Raw genomic sequence first — 17,456 nt, forward strand, 5'->3', positions numbered from 1 at the left:
GTTGCGCAGTTATGGGGTGATGCCAGGTATTCCTACTGCGCTATAAGCAAATGCTGAATAATTTCTCCCATGATATGCTCTCCGTTAAGTCTCCTTGAAAATGTGGACTCCTTGCTTGCTGTGTTAAGAAACTCAAGCTGCACCTTATGAATGAAAAAGGGAGCACACTTCGTCTGCCAGACAGAACGCCCATTGGCTACCAGTCCAAGACTGCATTTTGTTCAAGAACCTACCATTCACTAATGCCTTTCCAAAACCGCACCGCTATGCCTATCGAGCAAAATGACTAAATCTCAATCCAACAGACCCAGCCGGGCCGCCTATTCACACCTACTCACTGTCCCTAGATTTAAGCAATCAAAGGCATGGGGCCGCAGCTTTACGGTGGTAGATGCTAAACACTGGAACGCTCTCCCACTTGCGCTCAGATCAGAATCATCCCTTTGGACCTTCCGCAAAAACCTCATAACTTGGCTATTCGCGCGAGACCCCAACATATAATAGACCACCCTACCCCATCAGGAAGGCCCAGTGTTTACCATCACAACTGTCAACACTACACTACAGCAGCCAGACTTACTTCCTATGCACCCATACCTTCCGTTTTGCTTGTGATTTTGTCCCTGGTCTGGGAGCGCTCTATATCTGCTAAATAAATAAATAAATAAATAAATGAAGGAGGGCCACAGAGGCTGAAACATCTTCTCTTTTTCTTTTGCTCCAGGGACGTGGCCCAGCAGTTAGGGCCAAACTTCTGCTTATAGGGATATGTCTGACTGTTTTGCAGAAGGTTAGATAATGGCTCAGAAGAGCCACAAAATGATGGAAATTCTGTTGCGAGGTTCTCTCAGTGGTTTAGAAGTGATTTGGCTATCATTTCTTTAACATTTGCATTGCTTTCTGAATCTGTTAAGGTGCAAACCACATGAGTACTTTGTCTAGCTCTTGAATTTACACTTGAGGAGGGACATCAACAACGCAGGAGTGGAGACGTGAGAGGAGGATGTGAGAGGAGGATGGCCATAATGGGGAATTGGCCGCCTTGTCCAACTTGCAGGGGAGTGTGTAGGCCCTACATGTGCACATCCGGGAGGAGCAGAACCTGTAGCTACTTTTCAGTATCTCAAGAGCATAGGCAATATGGAAGAGGTAACATTAGTTTCCAGTGTACAAGGACATTCTAGGGCAAGGAGTCATGAAAGTAGGCCAAAGGCTGTTGGATGTAATGAAGAGAAGCTTGAGGGATTGTGTGGAATGCAATTCATACTGATGGTAAAATGGAGGGACATGCCCAAAATCCTTTAAGGCATGTATGATGAAAGAAGGCATGGCATTGGACAAGTTGCATATGCCTAGGGGGCCTTGTCTGTTGTTGACCGCTGTGTTCTTTTGGCTTCAGATTAGGCTTCTGCTCTTGCAGCATTGATGAGGACAGGCCTTACGTTCTGAGAGGTTTGTTCTTTACCTTGAGCTGGATGCCTGGTTCAGCAACTGCTCGGAAGGGGTTTGCTTGCCAGTACGTTTGTTCAGTCTGTTTCCACATGACCACATAGAAACTGGAGCTGTCCTGGTAGCCGAATATAAACCCTGCATAATCGTCATCTGTTGCTGTGTTGACATGGAAGGTGCCTTCGAAATCCACCCCGTTGAATGCAGTGTAACCTTAATACAAAAATAGCAAAAATAGCATTAACATTTTTTGCTGTTACCCTATACAGAAAATGTCTCAACCTAAAATCTGTATTTGCTAGTATCTTCTGCAGGTTCCATGTCATTTCATCACCATATGTTTTTTCACGTTTTTTTTTTTTTACCATAGATTTCTTTAGGAAAAAACTCATCAAATTTATTTATTTTTATTTTATCCCCATCCCCTTTAATTTTTTATATAGTCCCGAACACCCACACCCAATTTACATATTTTTCTAACCCCCTCAAAAAGATTCGATGAGTTTTTTTGGCAAACAATTTGCGGTCAAAAAACCCTGCGAAAAAACATCCCGTGATGAAAGGACGCCGTACCCTTCTGCAATACCTCTTTTTTATATAGAAACTTTATATATATAATTTGTTTTTCTGACAGCACAATATTTTAGTTAAAACTGTTGACAATTACAGGGGAGTGAGAAGAGCACAATGTGTCCTCAGTTCATCAAATGCGCCCTAACCATCTTCTTGTTCATATTCATTCAGAAATGATCTGGACATTTATTGTATTGCCAGGCAGTATGAATAGGCCTCCTGGAACAATGGCGCCTGATACTTAAAGACATTGCCCCGAATAGCCCACCCACATGCTGAGCCCTCAAGTGCAAGCAGGTTAAACAGGGTGGCAGATCCTAAGTGGTACAGGTTTCTTCTCTGTGGTGACCTCTGTCCACTCAAAAAACAAAGGAAAGGAGAACAAAAGAAAGAGAAAGAGAGGGCAAAGGAGTTAAGAAGGTAAAATGGGAAGTTAAGAAATATGAACAAAGTGTTTCTTACCAACAGCCAGACCAGGGTCACTGTTCATAGTCTGAACAATTTCCATTCCCTGAAATTGTTAAACATTCACACAATTAATAATTGTTTATTTTCTTCTTTCTAGCACACTTACAGACTCTTTAAGTAATTATTGTACATAAATCAAAATCCTAAAAACGAATGCAAACTACCGGAAAGTATAAAGTAATGTATGAGGTTTTACAAAAAAGCATCTAAAAAACAGAGTCCAATCAAATATTTCTACATATTTTGTTCATCTGAATAATATATTATGTATGGAAATATGATATCGTTTCATAAACACTGATGTCCCTGATGAAGAGCAGTGACCGAAATGTATGTGGGTGTGACAGTCTTTCCATATCACTGCAGCGCTCCTATGTTATCCTCAAATGTATGTTTTGACCCCACCCACTTGACTGGCCAAACCTTGTGTGCACGCAACCAAATCCAGTAACATATACAATAAAGTGCAACATTTTCTATACCCTGTGACGAAATGACTTCTGCCCAGCAGGAGTACAAGGATGAGTAGTGGCTAACACACCTTCTGAGCCCTCACACTTCTACAGAACAAGACCAATCCCAATCATAAAGGTGAAACAGGAGCAGGTAGGAGATATACCTTTTGTGGTAACATGGGCCATGGGCAGGCTATACTCTCAAGAGGGGTGTGAATGTGAAACAGTAGCCACCCAAAAAACAATAGTACAGCAGTTCAAAATAAAGGAATGTCCAAGCAAGGTTGCATACATTATTCTTTAATTAAACACAGCAATATACAATGAACTATTATAAACCACCAAAAACCCACCCCATAACGAAAGACAGAGAAATGCAGAATGGAAAGATACACACACTCTGGAAACTTAGCAGGGGGGAACAAGGTAATAAAGTACCACCATGTTCTAAAAGGATATGGTTCTTGGCAAAACAAAGGTGCAAAAGGGGCTTACTTAGTCTCTAGGGCAGAGGTCTTCAAACTGTGGGGCGCGCCCACCAGGGGGGCACGGCCGCATCCCAGGGGGGGCGCCAGAGCCCAGCATGAAATGAGTTAAAAAGAAATGTTTTTTTGTTAGATTGGAGGAAATGGGAAGGGGCAGCTCACATGGTCAGACTGGACCATAAAACGGTCTTAGGCACCAATGAAAAAATGGCCAGCAGTTGCAAATGGATATGCAGTCCTTTAGTCACGGACTGTTTGAATAGTACCCAATGGGTTGTTTTTGGTCAAATGTAAACAAATGGTGATATTTAAAGAATATTTATTCAGTAACAATGGCCAAAACTACTAGCTGCATAGTGAAGTAACTCCTCAAACTGGCCCACATTGGCCAAAAAAGTGGCCCATTTTGACAGGCCTACACTAGCATTTTGCGTTTTTGGTACGGTCATCACCCTATTGCCCTACAGGCCAGTCCATGCCTGCCGGCTCATCCATAATGGGTGAGGGGGCTTATGGAGATGTATTTTTTATTTAAATGTGTATGCTTGTTTGATGGGACTGTGGTGGGAGCAGGATAGGCTGCACCACTGGGATAGTGGTGGGAGTAGGGTGGGGAGAGCCCAGGGTCTGTACTGGGAGTACATTTTTTTAGATTGGAGGAAATGGGAAGGGCAGCTCACATGGTCAGACTGGACCATAAAACGGTCTTAGGCACCAATGAAAAAATGGCCAGCAGTTGCAAATGGATATGCAGTCCTTTAGTCACAGACTGTTTCAATAGTACCCAAGGGGTTGTTTTCTGGTCAAATGTAAACAAATGGTGATATTTAAAGAATATTTATTCAGTAACAATGGCCAAAACTACTAGCTGCATAGTGAAGTAACTCCTCAAACTGGCCCACATTGGCCAAAAAAGTGGCCCATTTTGACTGGCCTACACTAGCATTTTGCGTTTTTGGTACGGTCATCACCCTATTGCCCTACAGGCCAGTCCATGCCTGCCGGCTCATCCATAATGGGTGAGGGGGCTTATGGAGATTTATTTTTTATTTAAATGTGTATGCTTGTTTTATGGGACTGTGGTGGGAGCAGGATGGACTGCACCACTGGGATAGTGGTGGGAGTAGGGTGGGGAGAGCCCAGGGTCTGTACTGGGAGTAGGGTGCGGTGACGGCACACAAAAGTTCATAGCGATTTTGACATACTGTACATCTGGCACTTTTGGGGGGGCCTGGCCTGCCCAAAATTCTGCTCAGGGGGGGCCAGACCAAAAAAGTTTGAAGACCACTACTCTAGGGTCACAACAAATTGACCAGAGGGTCTGGTTCTTCCAGGAAGATGCTGGTGACTCGAGGTTCTTGGTCACGGTGCAGCAGTTAGAAATCTTTTCGCAGTGGGAGCATCTAGTTCAAGCCGAGGCAATGATGTGCTCAGCTGGCACAGTACGATTGCAAACTGGTTTGTGGATGAAGCAGCAGCGGTAAGAAGAGTTTGAAGAAGTGCCAAAGGGTGATACATGAGTTCCGTTGGTTCAAAAGCATTTGAACGTGGTTGACGATGGTTCAATGTAGATCACGACAGTAGAGAGGCAGGAGATGACCTGCTTAACGTCTCCAGTTGCTCTGAGTACTGATCCAGGGGCGCAGGGACAAGATGAGTCCTTGTTCCAACCAGTGGGAGGTTGATAAACACTTGCAAGGGTCCTTCACCTCCAGTGAGGTCCCAGGTACTGGTACAGCTGGCAGAGAAGCAGGTCTAGCTGCAAAGTAGCTCACCCCCAGTATACCCTGTGAGTGATTAGAAAGCAGAGCTTGTATCTGCCTTGGGACACTCAATCTTCACCTCACTGCTGGGGAGCTCTGCAAAGGTCAACCCTCCCAAAAGTGGTCCAAAATGAATTGTCCCTGTCAAATCCCTGTCCTTGTCACAAGTAGTCTTTCCCTTCTTGCATCATACCCAAAGTGTTTCAAGCTAAACGAAATGTAGGGGACTAGAAGGCAGGAGAGACATAGAGGAAACAAAATAGTGGAACTGTGCCAAGCTTCCTCTGATCACACTTACCCTGTCCCCATTTCAGGCCCATAACATCAAAGGCCCGTTGGTATGAAACACTGTGGTATGAGGCTAGTCTTTTTTTAAGGCGTGACCTTTCAGTCCTATTTCCCAGGACAGCTTCTGCTGAGGGGCTTTCCTGCTGGAGAGAAGTGTACCTGATCTCACAAAGGACCTGTTGTTCTGAACACTCACAAGGCATAGTAGGTTTGTGTCCTCTCCCTGTTATTCTCATTATTTGTTTGTACTATTAATTCAATTAATTATCTTTACTGTAATTAATTGTCTACCTTCCCCTGTCCCCACCCTGTTGCCCTGTGGGTGCTTTTAAACAGTTTTGCTAATTGTATAAACGCCTAACAAATGACCAATAAAAATTAAAATAACTGTTTAAGAAATCAGAAAATATGCATGTTTTGTTATCTCTTGCCCTGCTGATTGAACAGAGACAGGCTGTCTGACTGGAATACACGCAACCTTTTCACAGCTAACCTGGGCTCACAGTGTTGCCATGTGTATGATTCAAATCAGAAATGACTTTAATGATTATGTGAATTATTTGAATGTAACAGTCTTCAGGTGATGCAGAATAGCGCAGTTAGGGTGGTCAAATCCCTTAATTGGAGAGATGACATCTCAGAGGCTAGACAGAGCCTACACTGGATCCCGGTGGCAGCAAGAGTACAGTACCGGCTGCTATTAGTTACTCACAAATGAGTGAGAGAGAATTCCACGCTTTTGGGGCTGTTTTGATGAAGGCAGCTTGTAACGCTTTACTGGTGTTGCATAGAGGTGTCTCCAATTGATGCATGTTATTAGATCTAAGAGATCTGACATTAAATTTCTTCTCTCTGAGACAAAGCGTGGAATTCTCTCTCGCCTGACCTAAGGGAAATCAAGTCCCCTGAAATCTTTAAAAAAAGAATTCAAAACGTTTTTATTCTGCTACCTCTGCTACTTTTGCCTATTTATACTCAGCAGCAAAGTTGGGCTAAGCTCTAAGCCCTGTCTCTGTCGTAGGTGTTGGTATGTTTTTTGCTGTGCGCCCTTAAGCCTTTGGGTCCTAGGCTGTGCATTACAAATGCAAAGTAAAGTAAATTAAAAGCCAGCGGTTCTACACACTTGCAAGATGGCATGTCCTCACATTCCCATTATGTCAGGTGGGCGCTTCAATTATTACAGATTCTGTGTACAATGTATACTCTGGGGGTTAAAATATTGTTCTGATAGTTCCAACACACAGTACTTCACAAGGTGGCCAGTAGTTGTATTTCCTATTTCAAAATGTTCTCTTTCTTTTATTGCCAACAAAAAACCTACATGCGCTTTCATATTTTGGAACATTGTGTAGTATATTTCATCATGGTGCCACACAGAGAGCCACGGAACGTAAGACACGCTTTCATAAACACTATATTTGTCAGCCTTTAGCATGTGAATATAAACCGACCAGACAATTGGTTGTAATCAAACATATTTGCCAGTGAGAGCCATTTTGCAGTAGCCCCCAGCATTATCTACATTCGTTTTGGCTCATATCTCATCAGCACTCCCTACCATCTTCATTCATCTTCAATCACACTTCAGCACAGCATCTCAACAGCTCTGAACATTATCTCACACCATCTTTTTTGCAACGTCACTAAACAATTGTAGCTCCATCTCTCATCATCCCTCAACAGTTCACTTGAACATCCCAACATCATCTCTTAAAATGCCAGTACCATTCCTCCTGAGCTTTAGGCACTTTCATTTACCAACTGTGAGTACACTCTCTTCCATCTGTTCGCAGTGCCCTCTCCAGCACTCCATGACATCTCTTATTAAGCCCCCTACACCATATTTCCCTTGCCCTCAAAGACATCCATCATTGGCTCCTGGCAGATTCTCGTGACAGCTCCAAGCAACATCACTCACTGGTCTGCGATGCAATTCCTCACCATCTCTATGTGACGTTCTCATCACTCAGCCCCATCTATCACCAACTCTCAGCAGCATCTCATATCACCCCTTGTGATGGTTCTTATCTGTACTGAGAACCACCCCTCTGTCAGTAACACCTCTCCACCCATCTTTAACAATCTCTTAAGATGTCCTCTCACCAGTCCTAGCATTTCCCCTTATTGTGTGTCAACACTAATATTAATCTCCTCCTAGTACCATCCCACATCAGCAGTCAGGGCCATATCTGCACAGCCCTCAGCACAATCCTTTGCAACCGCACCACATCACCATTCTGCAAATCGTTGAGCAGGCTCTCCTTAGCACCTTATTTTCACATTTTATAAAAGAACAATTATAATCTCATACCAGCATTTATGCTATCATTTTCCAGCTGTGTGTATCAACTCTCACTCCAGCCCTCAGTAAAATCTATTCACAGTCTTAAGCACCACCATGATATGATATGATAGGTTATGTATAACGCGCTTAATACCCAGAGGTTTCTAAGCACGGACCCGGGGATCGAACCTGTGGTGCTCCTTGTTGTCAAGGCGAGCAGATTGCCCCTGAGCTATCCTGAGACAACAGCAAATCTTCACCACTATCTTTCTCCAGCCCACAGCATCCACCTGGCCATCTACCTTCAGCCATCTGCGCTATTTATCCTTGGTCAGCCACACTCTGACTTTCAATCCCCCGGCATCAATTATCATGAGCCCTCCACAGCATCTCCCTCCATCTTTCAGAACTGCTTCTCTATAGAATGTGGAACCATGTCTTCCCAGCTTTCAACACCCCTTAAACACAGCTCCCTCCAGCTCTCAGCAACAACTTTCATTAGCCCCCAACATCGCTTTCCAGCTGTGAAGGAGGACTCACTCCAAAGGAGACTTATCCAACACTTCTGATCAGGTAAATCGGTTGGATTTGAACAATGGTGAATAGGACAAGCTGGGGAAGTGGATAACTGAGTGGGTCAGGCATATAATAAATATGAACGCCCCCCACGACTATAAAGACAAAAATACAACTGATTAATGCGAAAAAACGACGTGAATGTTAAAGCACCATATTTTGTGTCACTTAATGGAAAGACTGGCGACAGAAGATGCACCGGCATCCAGTGATAGGACATTAATCTCACAAAACTCGACTGTCTTTGGAAAAAGGACTCAAATAACAATCTGATGAGCCAAATGTGTAAACCCACTACAGCTGCAGAAGGATCCAGTCTGAAATGGAACGCCACGTGGGCATACAAGAATCCTGTTGCAAAAACCACTGCCAGGATCTTCGCAGCAGACCGTGGAAAACCACTGCCATGTCTAAACAGAAGGAGTGCACAGGACACTCTTTGCAGCAGACCGTGGAAAACCACTGCCATGTCTAAACAGAAGGAGTGCACAGGACCATCTTTGCAGCAGATCGTAGAAAACCACAGCCATGTCGAACCACTGCGATGTTGACCTAGAAGGAGTGCATAGGGACACTTCTTGCAGCAATCCGTGGAAAACCACTGCCATGTCGACGCAGAAGGAGTGCACAGGAGACTCTTTGTAGCAGACTGTGGAAAACCACTGCCATGTCGACGCAGAAGGAGCGCACAGGACCATCTTTGCAGCAGATCATAGAAAACCACGGCCATGTCGAACCACTGCGATGTCGACGCAGAAGGCGTGCAAAGAGGGTTGGTAAACCACTGCCATGTCGACGCAGGAGTGCACAGGACACTCTTTGCAGCAGACCGTGGAAAACCACTGCCATGTCAACGCAGAAGGAGTGCACATTACCATCTTAGCAGCAGAATGTGGGTACATAAAAACAGAGCACATAGTGCAAAGGATCGCTCTGAGGGTGAAAGTGGAAGTATGTCTGTGTTGCAAAATACTAAGGGAATCCAAGGAGTATATCAGGAAATAGCAGAAAGTCACTGATTGGCGGATTACACAAAAGAGGAATGTAGTACTCTTGGTTGGCTGCCTGTTAATCTATCTACAAGTGCAAGTTAGAGTCGTAGGCCTGTTCTAGAAAATATTCAAGGGCTCCTTACCTTCCTGTCTGAGTCACTCCCTTGTTTTTCCTTCAACCACTACATAGAGGAGATCGACCTCAATCCCTGAAATCAAAGTCAGTCAGTAAAACAAGTCATGCCATGGTGGAACCATTGTAGAGGTGGCTGGTGTGTTCCTCGGGTGCTCCTTGGCTAAATATATGAGGCATACCTGTTCTCTACATTTGGAAAAGGAAACTGCCAAAGATCCCATGTGTGTTATGGTTATTTCACCTTCTACAAATCAGTTAATTAGCAATGAGTTTTTATTTTACTTTTTTTGACCTGGAAAAATTTGTAGCATTTTCTATTTGTTGCTGTGTTATTCTAGATAATTTATGGGTTTTTAAAAAAAAATATTACTTGTGTAGCATCTAGGAGCTATAGCAGTGTGGAGTTGTTTGGACTTTTAACATCATAAAAACAAGAATGACATTTCCTCTGGAAGATTTCTCGCTCTCTGATAATGTTTACATTTCAACCAAATTGACCCCAGAAATAGGTAGATTGCACAATTATACTCTCTATGAGGAAGGAGAAGGTGACACTTAGTTTTCATGAAAATGTTCAGAAACTCATAAAAATGAGTTGGGACATTTGAAAATGTTGGTGATACCAGCTGTCCCAGTGACATTTCAGGCGATGTTCACACTTCCGCTTATAATTCGCGACTCCAGTCCCTATACTCAGCAAAGCAGTTAAATTCACGAAACGAAGAATCCACAATCATAGAGTGCCTCAAACATCCAATCCATGGCATGTACCACATGACCAGGATCTTAGGGTGACAAGGACCCTTAACTGATTAGCCCATCCAAGCGTGATCCATTTACACCAGAATAATTGGGCAGGAGCTTCAACAACCCAACCATACCAGACTTACAATAATTTCAGAAACAATAATGGAATAATACTAGCAGAGCTTGCCAAGTATGTCTAATTGGCCAAACGAAGGAGATAAAGCAACCTACCCAACCTCTCCTTAATAACACACGGTGATTAATCTAATTTTCTGAAATCTAAACAGGCTAAGCATAATAATCCTTAATAAATACTAATAACTTGTTATTACACAATCGAAATTGGTACTCATTTTATCGACCATAGAAATATGAAAGAAAGGGATAGTTTTCCTTGCCAGGATTTGAATCTGCGACGTGTAGATCAAACACAGGTCGCAGAAGCGAGCGCTTAATTCACTGAGCTATCTTACCGGTTACCTGCTGGGCTATGTTACCGGCTGTGAAGGAATTCCTTAACATTGCTTAGTTTCCCATGAAACACAGCATTATCAAGGGCCTGAACTCCAATAAGTGTAAATGACAATGGGTGACTTCAAAAAGGCCTTTCCAATCTGGACCTCAGCAGCCAGCAAATGACAACTCCTGAAACGTGCCCATATGTATAATCATGTTGCAATGACACAGTAACCTGGAAGAGATGGAGCGGGCCAGTACTCCAATCAGAGACCAGCATACAAGTAACCGAGTGATGAGGAGTGGGTTACTAGCTAAGGACACAAAAGAAAGGTCTGACGCCCTTCCATCCAGTAGCCATCTTTGATTAAGATAAAGCTGTCAGTGACTACTACATAAGAAAAAAACAAGATCTATAAGGTTAATGACTAAACGTCTATCTGACAAACATCTTTGAATTGACTCACTGCCCAATTATCTTCTATGCCCATTCCTTTCCTGCGAACCTAGATGCCAATGAACACCGCAAGCAGAAGAACACTTAATTCCGACACCATGAAGCTGGACCTGCCACCCCAGCATGCAATGTGGAGCAACACCGCCATACAGGCCATGACACCCCTGACTGCCATGATGATCCTAATAGCCTCAAGCACTTCCTTGGATCTGAAGTACTACACATGGTACCTATGCTACCATGCAGGGCCCGACACGCTGATGATCTGATGGTCCATCGGAGTTACAGGCCTGCCATGAACTCTCCCCATTGTAATATTATAAACCTCAAGCCTTTCAGAGGTATAGCAAGTCTGCCATCATAACTGCGCCTCTGTTATATCACACATCTTGATAGTATCCAATTGACCAACATTAGAAAGGGGACCCATGCATGCACACCTGATGTGCTACCCACTCTGCCCTAGCCCTACAGAGGTCCTGGCATTCTGTGAATACACACTTGGAGTATCTTGAGAGTAGTAGAGAGATGGCTGGCCTAAAACCCGGTGCCGTGATGAGAGGATGGGGAATTATATATCCCTGAAACAAGTTGAAAGGACTGTCTCTCGGCAGTTAGTGTTTGGATGGCCAACAACTGGCTTAAATTAAACTGAGAAAAAAATGAGATTTTATTGGTAGGCTCCAGTTTTGCAGGGCAGCCCTGCACTTCTGAGTACTGGCCTACCTCCCTTTGGCCCCTGCCCCAAACCCTCCTCTGCTGTTAAGCGCAAAGGAATTAAAATTATGTCCTCAGTCTCCAGAAAAGCTCAAGTTTCGGCGGTCTGCCAATCATGGTTTTTAAAGCTTAAAGTACTAAAAAAGGTTCTTACTGTTCCCTCCGTCGGACTCTAGATCACAAATTATGACAGCCTCCATTATGGGATCAATTGACTACTGTAATGGTATTTACCTCGGTCATCCTGAAGCTCTGCTTTAATGTCTTCAGATTCTTCAGAAGTCAGCGGCTCGCCTTGCTCTGAATGCCCCTAGACTGGCCCACTCCGAGGACCTTCTTCGCCATCTTCATTGCCTTCCTGTGAGGAGCTGAGTTAAATTTAAATTCCTCTGCCTTGTTCACTGGGTCACCCACAATGCTGGGGCTGAGGTTCTTCAATCCAGACTCATACCCTACAAACCGAGCATAGTGCTCCGCTCGGCCAATCAATCACTGCTTAGTATCCCCCGTTTCCAACGTACCCGAGCGGGAGGACAGTCCTTTTCTTTGCTTGCCCCTACACTCTGGAATTCCGTCCCATCTGAGATTCGCAACATTTCTGGCTTTGCCCCGTTTCGTAAACACCTCAAAACATTCTTGTTCTAACTCCCTGGGTTACAGTTCTCTCTCCTCTCTTCCCTTAGCGCCTTGATGCCTTCTGGTCTTGGTCACACTCTACAAATCTCAGTACAATACAATAAGGAGCAAGGGTGCACCATAAATCAGTCCATCTCATCTAGTGTCTGGATGCAAGGAGGGGTGGAGGACCACCTTGAAAGAACTATGATCTCATAGAACTAAAGCTGGGGTTAAGATTTGTTCAGGACTTTCTTTGGCAAGAATTGCGTTGTTGAGCTGCAGTGCAGAACTTTTACAAGGAAACCCTCTGAAGCTTACAAGTTACAACTGGTGCAATTACAAGCCTTGAGAACGACCAATGGTCGAAACATTTGTTGGCTTATTGAGCGCAACCAATACAATTATAATATAAGATTTATGTTCTTCCCACAAGATAAACACACTAGCCTAGTAAACAACCAATTTTTCTGTTTCCAAGTTTGGAGACAAGGGGTGAGTCTCTGTTCTACTAGGCTCTGCAGCTATGAAATTAACAAGAAATAAAAAACATTTTTCAAATGTAAGCGCAACCGGTACCCAGGCAACCCCCAATTTCTGAAATGATCTACATACTGGAACATGGATTAAGCTTTTGAGAGCCTTTGTGAAGTTAAACTGAGCAATGCTGCATACAGGTACTGACAGAGGAAGTTCATGAAGCATATAAGAGAAGCCATGAAGTTTAACCTAGCGTGTTTTAAAGCATGTACGGTATTTTGTGATCTTAAGCTGAGAAAAGCTGCCACAGAGCTTTTGTATTGCCAAGCAGAGAGACATACAGGCATTCTGCACATACCTCATTTATTTCTCTATGTGCAGTAGCCGACATTCTGACCAACTTGATAACTGTGCGTGAGAGAGAGAGAGGCAGTTCCTTAAACAGATGAAAAGCCTTTGAGAAGCTAAATTGAGAAACGCTGCTTAACGAAGTTGGGAGAGAAAGTCCCAAACACGTACTACAGTGTTTGTGAAGCCAAGTGGAGAAATGATTCAAACAAGAACGGGGAGCAACAGTTCACCAAAATGTAGCAAGTCAAACCATCCTGACCATGCCTGAGATTATAAATATGTGCTTGAAACGTTATCTCTTGTTTTGGTATTATTCGAGATTGCCACGGAGGTTAGGCTAGAGGGTACGAGGGAAGAATTGATTTTAAGGCATTTAAAAAAGCACAGTTATCCGGTTCGTCAAAAGTACCTTAAATTGCATACGGGGGTGACAGAAATCATTAGCCTAGGTTGAGGGGATGGTAACTTGCCTACTGCACAAAGAGAAATAAATGATATATTTGCATAATGTTACAAAGTCTGCTATAGTCAGCCTTCCTAGAAAATCTCTGAGAAAGTTGATGCTTTATCAGGAAAAGTAGGCCTGGCAAACTGGTAGAAGAGCTAGTTGGGGGAGACCATGAAGGAACATCACAGTACATCTCAGTGGGTTATTCCATGTAGTGAAGGATGTTGTACGTCTTAAGGTGGAAGTTGTTGTGGCCTTCCCAGTTGCAGAGGAGGTATTCGACGGGCTCGGATTTCATGTTAAGAGTCCTGAGATAGATGAACTCTAGACCAAATAATCTGAGCTCATAAACTGGGACCTGAAATGCCTCAACTACTGGGCTTCCCTGGCATCCCTCGGTTTCAGTTCCTTGGCTTGAGTTTCACAGAGTTGGGTGGTTCCCAATTGGGCCTTGGCAATGGTCATGGTTTGACAACACTTCAAGGGAATACCATTCCTCCCTCGCCCTCTCTCTGGACTATCATGGTGGCTGTGATCTACCGGGCTGGATGTATGTAAGTGAGAACCCATGTGAAGGCAAATACTTATAGCATTAATAATCACTTGGGAACATGGGTTTGTTTGGTTTAGGAGTGCCAGTAGTTATTTGTGAATGAGGGGAGTCCAGGTTACCTTTGAACTCTGTGGAAGACCAAGTGAAGAACTGACGCTGAAGGGCAGATGGCGTATGATGAGGTGTGGAGGAAGGAAATTAAGTAAGGCATGATCATTTATGTACTCCCATGGTACTCCACCATTATGTAACAGCATATTCTGCTTGTCAGATGCCATGTTAGACCACTGTTCGTAGCCACACAGCACAATGTACTAAACCACACTGAACATGCCACAGCTTCAGAAGTGCTTCACCCATTAATATTAAAGAATGCTCACCTTCACTGTTCACCCTTCTAACGTATATATGTTGTGGCATAGCTAAGCGTGGATTCTGTTGTCGCTTTTAGTCTAAGGCAGCTTTAGCAGGCAGATGCCATCATATTACAAGGTCTCTCACGTGTGTCGAAACGAGATGTGAAGCATTCGGGAGTATAGTTACTTTGAAGAAATGCGTTACACTCTGCTGCCTACTGACAACACTAACAATAGCTGCTGAAAGCAGCTGGCAGCAAAACACTGTACACAAAGGGCTTCGAGTCAGTCAGCAATAAAGCACAAGGTGGGACCTTGCCAAGACTGAGACCACCCCCATCCATTGGAACCCACATAGTCCTGGGAGTATAAGATACCTGGACCTAGAAGGGTGGGGGATTCACTTTGGCCGAAGTCTTGTGTTGCTATTGGTCATTTGTTTGCTTACTGTATTGACTAATAAAGTGTTACTCAATCCACCGGAATCAAGTGGGCTTTACTTTCCACATCAATCTGGTGCCTGATACCTCAGATAAATGCTGCTCTGTGGCATCATGGAAGGGCCTCTGGGGGTCCCTCCTGCCGACTCCCATGTCCCAAAAAGGACGATTTCATCAAAGGGTAGAACTGCCAGAGTGCCCAGGAGGGGCAGACACAGCAGATGCAGAAGCAAGAGCAAATCAGAAAATTTTGGGCTGATGAACACAGGTAATTGCATCAATGTATTGTGATGTCATATGTCGTACTGTCTGAAACTGGACAAAATGTCTGTAGTTGGATTTAAAGTGCAAAATATGTCTGGAGTAATAGGAGGGAAGGTACCCTTCCTAACAAAAACTGGTTATCTGAAGTAAAGACAATAAAGCGGTTAGCTACCGCAGTTTTAAAAAGCAGCACATCCATGCTGCCTACTGACTTAAAGAAGACAGGAGACTGCAATGTCAGTCACAGTAGTATAGGGCCGGTTAGGGACAAGGAAGAATGTGTTCTGTAATTATGCGTGGATGAGAAACTTGTGATTGTCTTCTCTCAACCCAGACCTTGTTACTAGAAACCCTCAATGTCCAACGCAAGTTGCAACCCGGCTTTATTTTTCATACTCTCCTCTATCCTAGTATGGGAGCTCTAACAGGCTGTATTTCTACTGATTATGTGTCTTGTCTGTCGACCCTTACATACCCACGTCACTGAACAACTGACTACTGCTCTGTATTGTGGGTAGAATAATGGGGAAAATTAACTGTGTAACAGCAGTTATCTGAATCTTACCAATACCTGCGGGTGCCTCTGTAATTTCTATAATGCGGGAGGAAGGGGACACAGGTGATACCTGAGCTGCCGACTAGACATGGCAGAGTGGTTGAGTTCATGAGCCGTGCCCACACTGCCAACCACGTGACTCAATAGTGTCCCGATGCAGACAGGGTTAGGAACGGACCTGGATCAGAAAGAAAAGCTCATTACGAGTTTGGCGCTAACCCTTAAATGCTGCGGTAGCGCTGTTACCGCTGCATTTAAGGGTCCACCAGATGATGGACTTGGCAGATTTCTGCCCAGCTCTGAGCTGGGGGAAATCCGCTGCAAATTTGGTGATTTTCGGCACTATTACCGCCGGCGGATTTCCCCTTTGGGCCCAATGGGGAATAAGAATTTCCAAATGGGCCGCTCCGCCAAACCTGTGATCCGATGCTAATAGCGCCGGGGTATTTGGCGGTAGGGCGAATAACGCTGGTGGTAATACCACCGATGTGACCGCCCAACTCGTGTTGAGGCCTCTTGTCTTAACCTCCCCGCCGTTTAGAGAATGGGGTCAAGACAATCTAGACAAGTGCCACTCCCTCTTAAAGGGAGTCCAGCCTACTTCATGTTTACTCACTGCTCGCCAAAAACATGCAAGTACATGGAACAATGGCATGAATATCCACAGACCTGAGTCACCTAGATACTTTCCTCAGGAAGGAACATTATATTTAGAAAGACCAACAAACTTGCGAGCAGCATTTGAGAAAAAGTGCTCACATGTACACCAACACCAATAGGACAGCTAGCTCAATTGGTATACCAAAGCCACTAAGCGAATAACTGAATCTAAGACAGGACATTAAAAGACTTACAGATGAAGCTCCAGGAGCAAGTTAAATCAATGAATAATGAATGCACAAACCTGCAAGTCCCGACACACAAACCAGATACAAACGGTTATAGCCAGTCTTCCAAGGAGAGCCCTGACCAAAACCCAAAGAATTCTGGACACTCACAACCCGGCTATTTTGAACAACCCGCCATATGAGCGAGCCGGTAGCCCTGCTTCTTAACAGCCACCTACCTACCACTAATCCACACCCAGATAACCAATGGAGGGCCCCTCCATCCCTGAAATGAGAGTTCAGATTTCTAGGTAATTTGCACCATCCTCAGACACGTTCAAAGGCTTTCCAGACTCTACCCTAAATTCCAGCACAGGTGTAGTCCCACTCAGGCAGCTCCTGGGAGGAGGCTACACCATAGTCAAGGTGCATGCCCCTTGGAGAGCCACTGGCTTATTTAACATGGTCCAGAGATTCCCCAAGATACAAGAAGATCCTGTCAAATTCCAGGAAGAGTTGTCGATCGCCTAATTCCCTTAGGGGGCGGGACATTCGTCAATACGGCACTTGTGATGCTCATAGCAGCCAAATTTAAAGTTGACCCCTCAATTCTATATATAGGGTTACAATCTATGGACTCTTAGTTGATGACTTGTATTGAGTTACTAGTATGCAGAGTAAAGGTATGTACATATTCCCTCCATGAGTTCCATGTCTCAC

General features: G+C 44.2%; 1 protein-coding gene across 2 annotated transcripts in view; it reads right to left on the bottom strand.

Moving 5' to 3' along the window:
• The window catches only part of COMP (cartilage oligomeric matrix protein), a 676,605-nt gene that overhangs the window by 24,725 nt on the left and 634,424 nt on the right, over positions 1-17,456 (bottom strand). For both annotated transcript variants that reach the window (XM_069649319.1, XM_069649318.1), the window contains exons 15-16: positions 2,485-2,533; positions 1,466-1,662 (exon numbers count right to left, since the gene is read on the bottom strand). In XM_069649319.1, coding sequence (XP_069505420.1) covers positions 1,466-1,662; positions 2,485-2,533 — 246 coding nt within the window. The remainder of the gene's footprint in view (positions 1-1,465; positions 1,663-2,484; positions 2,534-17,456) is intronic.

Source organism: Ambystoma mexicanum, chromosome 1p (assembly GCF_040938575.1).
Source record: "Ambystoma mexicanum isolate Mex_15411 chromosome 1p, UKY_AmexF1_1, whole genome shotgun sequence".
NCBI lineage: Eukaryota > Metazoa > Chordata > Amphibia > Caudata > Ambystomatidae > Ambystoma > Ambystoma mexicanum.